We start from the raw sequence: 12,301 nt of genomic DNA, 5'->3' as shown, positions 1-12,301 counted from the left end.
TGAATGGTTGCACAACTGCTGAGGTTTCTTTTGAAGTGGCTGAAACTTTTTGAAGACTGGGTGAATCTAAATAAGAAAGATCCTGCCCTATGTGTTGCGGATAGTTAATCAAGCTACAAAGACCTAGCAATGACGACCTTTGCCAAAAGCCGCATCTACATGTTAACTTTGCCCCATTCCCCTTATTTCACAGAGGCTGCAACCACTTGATAAGATGGTTATAACGTCCTTCAAAAATGCATACCATGAGGCATGGTCACTCTGGATTCAAACATATCCAAACCTGAAAACTGACCTAAAAGACATAGCTGGAATGTTAAATTTTACCTTTTCAAAACACACTGACTGGAACTAGTACAGTTAGGTTTAAAGTGCATGTACATTGTGCCATAAGACAAAAGTATTTCCAGTGATTTGAAGTGTATCTCATCATGGAACAAGTGTGATGCTTTTCAAGAGTCTTACCCTCTTCCCTACACATCCACCACAACAAGGCTTATGAATGATAAAGATATGCTTGCCATACATCAACTGTCTGTGACAACATTTAGTTTCCTTAGACCCTCCTTTTCGTAACCATTGGATGTGTGTTCAGAACCAGGAGCCGATGAACAGATTGAAAAAGTCCATGAAGAACAATTAGAAGCAAACTACCCTTTGGCTGTCTCTTATAGAGCAACGATTTTACCTCTCCTAGCTGTTCCAGCACAAAATTTACAACCATAAAGAACAAAGTGAAATAGGACTTAACACTGATGAAATCCAGCTTGAGCAGAAGAAACAAGATAAGGAGGAGAAAGGAAAAAAACCTAAGAAGTAGAAAATTGCCTGGGAAAAAGCTTGAAAAATCAATTTAACTGACTGAAGCAAAATATAGTCCTCAGATGAAACTGAAAAAAGGTCAATTCTAAAACCAAAACCTAAAATAAAAATGAATTTTATGAAGAAAGACAGGAAGAGGAACAACTGACACACTACATAATTTGCAGTGTCTAGTATACCCACCAGTGAACATACATATACGGGTCCAGATGAGCTAGTGTGAGTCTTGTGGCAGAGTAGGGTGGAAAAGTACCAAGGAGGGTGCATGTGGAGCATTTTATTTGCAGAACCGCTGATCCATGTGTTTACTTCGTAGCGGCAATTGGCCAGGTCAGTCAGCTGTTACTATGAGTTCAGTTAACAAGGACCAGCTTTCCCATTGTGCCATGATCTTAGTTCCACATGCTAGTTGTTCTTGTCATTTGTCGTGTCACATTTTGTACTTTTCTCCATGTCAGTCTTTATGCAGTGTTTGGACTCTGTGCTTCCCCATAGACTGACCTGCTTGTCAAGGTTTTTCCTCGTCTTGAGTACAGCTCCCTGGTCAAGCAACCACCAAAAGCTAGAGTAGTGACATTTGTGCCAAAAGGACAGTTTCACAGCATTGTCATGACCCTGCATCTACAAAACAGTGAAACATTCGCAGAAGACTGGATTCGATGATACATTTGTGGGAGTTGAGCCCGGGAGAATTGTGCGCATATATGGTTCAGCAGTCTTTACTGCACATGTGATAGATGTTTTACTAAAGCCTATTTTGTTCAAGACCAGACATTCTGGCCTGAGCTGCCAGAGAAGGGGTGGTAGTGTGTGCCTGAGGTGTGCTTATTCATGTGAATGAATGTGTGCGTGTTTCTCTTTCTGTTTCTTTTTCTAATGAAGGCTGTGGCTGAAAGATGAAGTGTAAGTACCTTTTAATTGTGCCTGTTGGCAACTTAATATGTCATCTTTAAAAACAGTGCACAGCATTACATTATTGATATTCCAACCTGGAGTTTTCACTGTTTGACGTACATAATAAATGACACAGGGTTTTATAAACCTCTTAAGTAAGGTGTCATACTGTTTAATGTGGAGAATGTTACAATAAAATCTTCAGAAAAATTACAATTTTGAACGAACTTATGCATCTGATACTATCTGGTCTTCACCTTCTGATAGTTGAAAATTTGTGTTGCACTTGAACCCAGATTTTATGCTTTTTGTGAACAGTTTGTAAGGCATTTTAACCAATATCCTTACTAAATACTGGTATTAACAGTTCATTTCTAGGGGTTGTGAGGTTGCTGGTATGAACGCTCTGGATGTTAACAGTTTCACCCCAACATTTGGGGAATCCCAGGTAGAGATACCGGACTTTGGTGTCTAGTGGCCAAGGGTGAGGGAGAGTCTGTGTCCAAGAAGTGCAAACAAAGTATTAACTATGGAGAATAAATAGTTCAAAAGTGACAAGAAGAAATATTTAGTCTTGGCATTAATTGAATATTCATAAGATAATTCTGTGAGGCTAGCTGTGAAGAATCATTAGTTACGAGCAGTTTGAAGATTGTGGTATGATATGTACATGGCAGCCATTAATAACACATGGCAAATTAATATATGTATATGTGAGTGTGTATAATAGTTGGACATCTGAAGGAGTCAAACAATTTCAGGTGAAGTAATTAAATACTAAAATATTCTTAATACAGGCCAGATAAAAGAAACTGACTGTTGTGGCTAAAGATGATGAGTGATGTTGGTCTCGGAGAGGCTCTAAGAACCATAAACTTGATCTGTGTGAAATGAAACTGTGTTTAAATTTAGTGACTTATCATTTCACAACAGTCATTAATTGTAGTTCCCAGTAGGTAAAGGATGTAGTGCCTAGGTTGGTTTAGGCATAACGTATAAATAAACACTCATCTGTATATCTAATCTAATGAAAACCTTTGACTTGTCCAGGATATTATTTTTCTAAAATATATAGGAAATGTTTAAAAGTTGATTTTAACCATTAAGTTATATGAGCAAACCACTCGGTTTGACTCCATATTTATTGTCACTGATGTTTCCACCTATAATATCCAAATTCTACCACCATAGGTTCACCAATGGGCGAACAGCCATTGGAGGACAGTGAGTTATCCTGTCTGAAGGAGTACATACACAGTGTCGCAGGAGGAATTGTCATTATTCAGGGATAGGACAGGAACAACCATTAGAAGCAGAAAACTTCATATGGATATATGCCTTGTTCCAAATGGATTCCTTGATAGAACACATGTAATGTACATTGCTATTTGTTTTCTGTATTATTCAGTACCTTGCAGGTTTACACATGTACAACAGTTAGTAAGCAACAAAAACGTGTTTTTGACAAAAATATGTATTTTTAATTGAACATCACTGATAATGAAAGTTTGAATGAGTCCTGGATGCATGCTTGCAAAAAACAGGAAATCTGCATCCAAGTTCTGGTCTGCCACAAAATTGCAGTTACTGCTATAGGTTTATGACAATGCAGGTTCAATATATGTGAATGGTTTGCACTGAAATAATTTCACGTCATTGCACCTTCATTTATTTCACTCCCATTGAGCCATTCATTTCATTGCATTTCATTTAATTAATTTCATACACATAATACTGTTTACAGATGTAAAATTGCTGCATTCTGTACACAGTATTGTTGAGAAAAGAACTTGCCATATACACTACAATATTGCATTATGGGCAAGTGAAATGCATATTATTTTCCTCTGGTTGTTCGTGGCATAACAATTGAATGCCTAAAGCTTTGTCTACGGGAAATATTTTTAAAATGTGAGTAGAAACTTGAGTTTGCAGAAAATTTCAATACCAATAAAGTATCTGAGCCAATTAAATTGGGGAGAAGATGCAATTAATTAATTACTGGCAGCTCGGATGCTTAACAGGCACATTCCTTATGGAAATTAATACTAAGAGATGGCAGAAATGTACTTTGAGGAACTGATTCAACAAAATAAAATTGAGAGAACAGCAGGATGTTACCAATCCCATGTGAGAATCCACAATGGTTAATACTAAAGTCTCGCAGTTTTACTATACCTTTTCCATGAAAGTGTAGAAAATAATAATATAATTAAACTCAATACACTGTTTATCATATTGTAAATTGCAAACATGTTATTGCAATGTAAATCAGAAAGTAAATGTTTGGGGAATATGGCAATCAGTCATGAAACTCTCTCTATAAACAAGACTGCTGGGACATGGTAATTAGCCAGTTTGAATTCTCGTAATGGAAGAAACTTGCACCACCATGTTTCAGCTGACGAGGGGAAAAGAGATGGTAGTTTACAGTTATTCATTACCAGATTGTGTTTCATTTTCTGGGTTAGATCCTAAATATCTCTGTAGTCTCTCATAGATGTAGAGCATGTGACACAGTGAATTGTAATCTGTGTAGCATATTGGAGGACTTGAAAACATCTTTTGTGCTATTTGAGGAATGTGCCAGCAATGAGTTTTAACTTTTTCTTTATTCATCAAAAACACAAATTCAGCACTGTAGCCTAATTAAAAATATTTCTTAGTTGGCATCTGCTATGTATTGCTACAGTTTTACCTCAACGACCTCAGCTGTCACTCAATTAAGGCTAAAGTTGCATGGGGAACTAGCTGCTCGTAATGGTAGAGTTTGCTATTTCCAGCTGCAGTTAGTGATTGTCAAACAGACTGTGGGCAAGGCTCTGTACTCCAAATGCCAAATGACACTTTTTGCAGTTATTTAAAAGGCCGTGCAGTTCAAATAATGTAAGTGAATGGCACTGGTTGACACTGTGCTTGATGATTATAGCTCTGAATGTAGGAACTCATTTCTGAGGCATGAAGTGTCAACTAACTCATGATTTTAGGCAGACTACATACTCTTTATGTAGAGCTCACAGCCACCACCTCTTATATAGATATGTACACAGATATAATGTATATAGTAATATAGCTGTAACACAACACGTGCCATATTAGTACCCATAAATCCACTGGATGACAGAGGTCTGAACCTCTAAAATCCATTGTGGGAAAAAATAAATAGTGACTGGTAACAATAAACTTGTTTTATTATATCGCTCACAGAGTAAAGCCTAACCAAAAATGTTCACGTATTACGTAAAACACACACATTGTAAAAGACAGGAGTCAATGTGTGAGAAAGAAGTCTGTTATAGCTATGCAACTGACCAACTGCTCAAGGTCTCCAAATCAACAGTGCCATATTCTCACTTCCTTTTGCTGGAAATTTAGTGTGAAAAGCTGCAGGGATTTGAATGTGGTGCCCTTTAGATTGTGATAAAGAAAATATAGAACAACATAAGCTACTGCCATCACTGTCAATTATGTCGAAAAGTTTTTGGACTTCGGTACTATGCCATTTTTGTAGAATCTTCTAACATGGTTGTTTGGTTTTCTTGGTGAGTACTTCCAGGAACTAGCTTCACCATATAATATGGCCCACTCTCAAACTTGAGGACAAACCTACAGAAATGAAAATTTGTGCAAGATTGGGGACCTGAATCCAGATTCCCTAGTTATTGGGAGTGGTCCTTAACCATTAGGGTTTCTGAACACACCTCTTGGCCAGGCCTCACTCAAAGTTACGCTGCCATATGTTTCCACCTATGATTTCTGAGCACTGTTACTAGAGGTCCTCCCATGCATTATGTGGGAATAGCAACACGGGCGGAAGGGAGATGGTGGAGGATGTTGACCTACTCTACCACAAGAGATATATATGAAATGAATTAATTGTTCTGAAATGAAATGAATGGATCAGTAGCGTTGAAAGTGATGGTGGCAGTGTTCAAGAATTATGGGTGGAAACACCAGTGACTATAAAAGTTTGGATTAGATCTGTAAGTGTGCCTAGATGGCTTATTGGTTAAGGCTACTGCTTCTGATAAGCACTAAATCTGGGATGTAGTCCCAGTTGGCACACTTTTTTGTTGTCCCTATTGGTTAATTATAGTGCAGGTTCAAGATATCTGAATGGTTTGCAGTGCTATTATTTCAAGTTGTGTAATCTCCCTCAATTTCAATTTAAGTACAGGATTATCAGCATTTTTTTCACAATAGATGTTAATACTGGCTGACATTATCATGACTGGTGGAAGCATTCATTAGTGTACTAGAGGCTGGAGAGGGGGGCAGGAGTTACACTTGGTATGCCTGTCATGTCTTTGTACCACTGACAGCAAGTAGCCATGCTGCCAATAGTTTAAAGCCAACATCATGATGAAAATTTTGGTTGCCCCTGACTTTTAACTTACATTGCTAAAATATAAATCTGTCTGGATAGCTGTTCATGTTAAAGGATCGCTTCCAGGAGAGGAAGCTGCGCCGGCCATGGATGAAATCTGTTCCTCAGATTAATATCCAAGGTCAGTGTGACAGGCAGCCTTGATGCGATCTTTAAGCATTTTCCAACATATGACAAAGCGAATACCAGGCTGGTACCCAAGTCCTACGTAGGTTACGTGATTAACAAACATTTATTAAATTTTCCCACACTTTCACCTGACTAACATTAAATGCAGACACAGTGATCCACACACTCCATCTCAAGGAGTACTGGGAGAGGTGAAAGGAATTAACCATGCCAAATGTGTTTATAAGCATGCCAAATGCTGTGTGCAGATGTTGGACAAAGGCACAAGAAAAAGAAGAATATCGTTAAAACATGAGTATTAGCAAAGTCTATATTTTCACCATATTTTTCACTGTGTTCAGCTAAGGCTGCATTTCTGGGTTGCTTGAGGTGAACATTGTTGTTAATGCTCTTAAATTGTTAATTAACTGGACGAGTTGTCTCTCCAATCTACATTTTACTACACGTGCATGTAATTTCATGCACTCCAGCAGTCCGTAGTTGTTTTGGTTCATCTTTCATCAGCTTCATAATATCTTCCACTTTATGGTTGGTGGGGCGGGGGAACTGATTCAGACATTTACAGTGGAAAACGTGCGGTCAGTTGTAGACACATGCTTAAGATTCCACCCTCCAGTATACCAATGAAAGCTAGCACCTGCCACAACAGAATCATCCAGTAACCAATATCATCAGCGTCTGTGTTGACAAAAATGGGAGATATTGTCCTTAAACTTGTACAAGTTTGAATGTTCTGCAAGTAGATAGATATATCAGATCATGAATTTGTATAGGACTCATACAGTACCAAGATCAAAGAACTTCTCAAGCAAAGAAAAATGTTCTCTGGCATGACCATTCACATTATATACTGAATAAAGATGCTATTAAAATCACAGTGCAATGTGTTAACCTGTTGTCAAAGCAATCAGCAGGCTTGAAGGTGACCTTGAAAATGCCCTGATCTAGTGTTACAGAATTATCATAGATCATTATCTATATTTATATTACACACATCAAAAAAAGTTTTGCATCACCCGTGTTCCCAGAGCTCGTGAAGACAGACATTGACTGTGGATATTGTATCACAAACACAGTCTCTTTGACTGTTCAGAGATATCACTAATCCCTCACAAAGATGTAAACAGCCATGCATGAGCAGCGCCTATTAGTTGGAGGGGATCCGACAGCCGATCATCTCAGTCATTCCACCAGAAGGAGGTACATGGCTCGTGTTGTCTGTAGATCATCCGTGCCTAGACAGTCAATACCGCGATTTGATTGCGTCTGCATTGTTATTTTGTGCCAGGAAGGGCTCTCAACAAGGGAAGTGTCCAATCGTCTCGAAGTCAACCAAAGCGATGTTGTTTGGACATGTAGGAGATACAGAGAGACACGAACTGTCGATGACGTGCCTCGCTCAGGCCGTCCAAGGACATCTTGTTATGACTCAAACTGTGGGTAATAGGCTGCATGATGCGCAACTTCACTCCCGACCTCCATCGTGAGGTTCATCTTTGCAACCACGAAACCATGCAGCGCAGTACAGATGGGCCCAACAACATGCCGAATGGATGCTCAGGATTGGCATCACGTTCTCTTCAACGATGAGTGTCGCATATGCCTTCAACCAGACAATCGTCGGAGATGTGTTTGGAGGCAACCCAGTCAGGCTGAATACCTTAGACACACTGCCCAGCAAGTGCAGCAAGGTGGAGTTTTGCTGTTTTGGGGGTGGCATTATGTGGGGCCAATGTACGCTGCTGGTGGTCATGGAAGGCACCGTAACGGCTGTACAATACGTGAATTCCATGCTCCGACTGATAGTGCAACCATATCGACAACATATTGGTGAGGCAATCATCTTGATGGATGACAATTTGATCCCCCATCGTGCACATCTTGTGAATGATTTCCTTCAGGATACCGACATCGCTCGACTAGAGTGGCCAGCATGTTCTCCCGACATGAACTGTATTGAACATGCCTGGGTAGATTGAAAAGGGCTGTTTATGGACGACATGACCCACTACCCACTCTGAGGGATCTATGATGAATCGCCGTTGACCAACAGTGCCTTGATGAACTTGTGGATAGTATGGCTCGACGAATACAGGCATGCATCAGTGCAAGATGACATGCTACTGGGTATTAGAGGTTCCGGTCTGTACCAGCACCTGTCATGGTCTCACTGTATGGTGGTCCAACATGCAATGTGTGGTTTTCATGATCAGTAAAAAGGGCGGAAATGATGTTTATGTTGATCTGTATTCCAATTTTCGGTACAGGTTCCACAATTCTCGGAATCGAGGTGATGCAAAATTTTTTTTTGATGTGTGTATAACAGGTAACATCAACATAGTCCCTCTCTGTTTGCAGTGAATACTGTTACTGCAGTTCAAAGCTATAGTGTTAAAATGTAGGAGGAAATAGCATGGTTGTATCTGGAATAAATCTTATGCATCTAACTGAGTACCCCATTCAAACCTCTGCAAAAATGAAAGTTGCAAGAACAGTCACAGAATTCTACCTTATTCTTACTGCATAAAATAATTTACGAACTGATTAATTCTGATATCATATGCTTTTAATTTTTACATTCAGCAGTATTGGAAGAACTCATTGTTAAAGATTAAACAAAAGGGGAGTAATTCCTAATGATGTTCTAAATAACATTTCATTAATATCTCAACTATATTAGCATGAGCGCATAGTTTGTTTCACTGCAATGTTATAATCAGTGGCGGCTCCTGTGTAAGTGCACGTGAACACCCTAACTTTCGACATGTTGCGGATTTATTGGTTATTTTTCTTCGAATGTTGTTAAACGTAACATATATGCCATAACCTGAAAGAAATGGCATTTAAATCTACCATGCTACTGTTCTTCCAGACTGTGAAACTTGGCAACAGGGTTGCGAGCACACCTTCAGTTCTGCCCGTTTTAAGGAGCTTCTGCGCATGAGCAACTCATGTGACATAATTGCTTTATAGGCCAAATACATACGGATTTGATAAACGACGTGCACGGTTCACGATATGCACACCTAGCCCTTGCCACTCAACTAGAAGTTTACGTCACTACCAACAGATGATAGCCCAGTGCAGCAGACTTTTATCTATGTTCGCTCGGAATAAACACTGCTAGATGATAGTATACTACTGAGATATGCTAAATCATAAAATTAGATCAGACGTCAGAATATGTTAAAGTTGTATTGACAGCAACCTATTTTGTGTGTTTCTGAATAAGTTATAGTACCGTATACTAAGTTATGAATTTTATCATACAGTAATCCATTTGAGGTGCTAAGAATCATAAGGGCCTAAAGCACATCATTGTCTATTGTGAGAATGTAGCATTTATTCCTGATTCTGAAATATGTTGATTTTACAGCAAGTCAGGTTTATCTGTGCTGTAGGCCCACATCATATGTATGAAAATTCACAAAAAGCTGTCACTGGTTTCTCTGATATTCACTGAAATGTGGGATCGATGGCTGGAAGCTTTAGACCCTTATGGATCTCGGCGCCTCATTTGTAATCTAGTCAAGTGACCATGTTGGTAGAAATTACTGTTTGAGTTTAATCATTTCCACAAACGGCACTTTGAGGTTGGTTGTTTACTATATGGGAATCTGCTTTCGTGTGCAGTGAACACATGAACTGTATTGAATCTATTTTAAATACTAACAGAAAAGTAAAGTTATGAGAACGGGTTATGAGTAGCGCTTGGGGAACTCAGCTGGTAGAGCACTTCCCCCACGAAAGGCAAAGGTCCCCGGTTCGAGTCTCGGCCCAACACACAGCTTTAATCTGCCAGCAAGCTTCATATCAGTGCACACTCCACTACGGAGTGAAAATCTCATTCTGGGAACAGAAAAGTAAATTACCAGGAAAATTTAGCCGCAAAAGAAAAGATCCTTGTACTGTGCGTGTGACAAAATAAAATAAGCGTGACTACAAGCGAACAGTAAACAAGGAAGTGTACAGTTAGCACAAGTTGCTGTGTGGGTGCAGCGTAGGAATATCTGATTTATTCTTGAACTGATACAGCTGTTACGGATCTTGTACGTTTGTCCAAAAGAATGGAAAAGTACAAAAATATCCACTTACAAGAAAATGCAAAATGGAGAGTTGCAAAAGCTTATACATTACGTCGTTATTGCCCTAATCTGTACTGAATTATGTACAAAACAAAATTCCACAAAACATTATTTCTTTTGTCAAATAAATTACAAATTTTATTACTATTACTGTTGTTTTTATTGGCAGTGGCTGTAGTTGTATGAACTTGCTGATAAGCGTAATTATTATACTGCAGATGCTATTAATTTCACACTCTCAGATTTAACTGAATCTAAAAATTTGTGAACACCCAAAATGTACACTCACGAGCCGCCATTGGTTCTAATATGTACATACTGACCCAATTTAATTTCTTGATATTACTACTGTAGTTATTCTAAAACCAATTTGTTTCCACCCTTCTAAAATTATTTTTGCCAGCATTTTTCATTATAAAGACAACATGCTAAGTATTTCTTTATTGGCCACTGTCGTCTTTCTCCAAATGAAAAGTTCATTGTCACCATATGCAACCCATGAACAGGAACGCACAAATTTTATTGAACAACAGAAAATTGTGTTGGTAATCCATGGAAAAAGCCACATAGTACCTACAAATAGAGAATTTAGAATTATGCTCTATTCTTACGGACAAGAAATATTTCGCGAAAACGATATCGCGAAATTAGCGACTTCTAGTGAAATATCGCGAAATCATCTTCCTTACGAGATTTTACTAAGACTTGTAATTCTGCTGTACAAAAATTTTATAAATCTGTGGGAGACAATCTTCTAATATTAGTAACTGATAGCTGTTGAATGTAAAGCTGGACTTTGACTTCCGATCTTTCCAAGGCCGAAGTTCGTGAGTAATATTAAAATGAAAACTCAACTATCGCGTAACGAACTTCGATAAGACGACGAAAACGACACCGAATTTAGAAAAAATATAAAAACATTACGTTGCATTTGCCAAAAAATCGACATAAAATTTGGCAAAAAATCGCCGAATTCGACCAAAAACAACCACTAATTTGGTGAAATCAATACCGAGTCGGGCAAAACTACACTGGGTTAAAAAAAAAAAAAAAACGGAATTTGACATAACTCACCAAATTTTGTAAAAACAGCAGCTAATGAAAAAAATAACATCGAATTTAAAAAACCGACATTGAATATGGCAAAAAACACGAATTTGGCAAAAAAACAGTGAATTCGGCAAAGAAATAAAACGAATTTAACAAGAACAACTAATGCAGCATAAAACAATATCGAAATCGAAAAAATCTCGGAATTTGGTAAAAAAACGCAGAATCTGGCAAAAACAAAGAAAGTAGCAAAAGAAGACATCTAATTTTGCAAGAAACACCAAATTTACCACAAAATAAACCGAATCTGTCCAAAAGTAACATCAATTTTGCCCGACAGTAACATCGAAATTTGCCGTAAAATACGACTTTTCCCCTTCCTTATTTATTCTTGTCTCATACACTTCAAATAAGATCTTATACAATTAGCAAAACGGGTATTATTAAAACAAATCAGATTGGTATTCTCCTGCTTATTAACTACTAGTAAATACTAATATTTATGTGAATACTGATTGCGATTGTAAAAAGACACTGTGCTAAGAGCTGGGAGGAGAGCCATAACTATTGGGCTCTGACCACTATGGGACTTAACATCTGAGGTCATCAGTCCCCTAGAACTTAGAACTACTTAAACCTAACTAACCAAACCCGCGACCGTAGCGCTGTTACTATTCTCAGTGAGCATTACGGGCATCAATCTCAGTATATCCTAATGTCCAGTTCAGACAACCAAATCCACATCCCATTACCGGTAGCTAATAATATTGATAAATTGCTTTTTGCTATACCATCCATCAGACTTTCAAATCTGATTGCAAGCGAATATTTGTAATATAGTACTGATCATTTCTAGAAGGTTCTCAAAATTTTGTATGTTTGTAATGTTTGCATATTCTGGAATATTCAATGTATGTACAAGCGGCAGCACTCT

General features: G+C 38.3%; 1 protein-coding gene across 1 annotated transcript in view; it reads left to right on the top strand.

The window, feature by feature from the left end:
- The first annotated feature begins 5,238 nt into the window (after positions 1 to 5,238).
- The window catches only part of LOC126260676 (uncharacterized), a 33,705-nt gene continuing 26,642 nt past the window's right edge, over positions 5,239 to 12,301 (top strand). The window contains exon 1 of the mRNA XM_049958044.1: positions 5,239 to 5,258. Within this exon, the coding sequence (XP_049814001.1) occupies positions 5,239 to 5,258 (20 nt within the window). The remainder of the gene's footprint in view (positions 5,259 to 12,301) is intronic.

Source organism: Schistocerca nitens, chromosome 1 (genome assembly GCF_023898315.1).
Source record: "Schistocerca nitens isolate TAMUIC-IGC-003100 chromosome 1, iqSchNite1.1, whole genome shotgun sequence".
NCBI classification, from domain to species: domain Eukaryota; kingdom Metazoa; phylum Arthropoda; class Insecta; order Orthoptera; family Acrididae; genus Schistocerca; species Schistocerca nitens.
The sequence above is the reverse complement of the archived record's forward strand: the minus strand, read 5'-3'. Positions and strand labels throughout refer to the sequence as shown.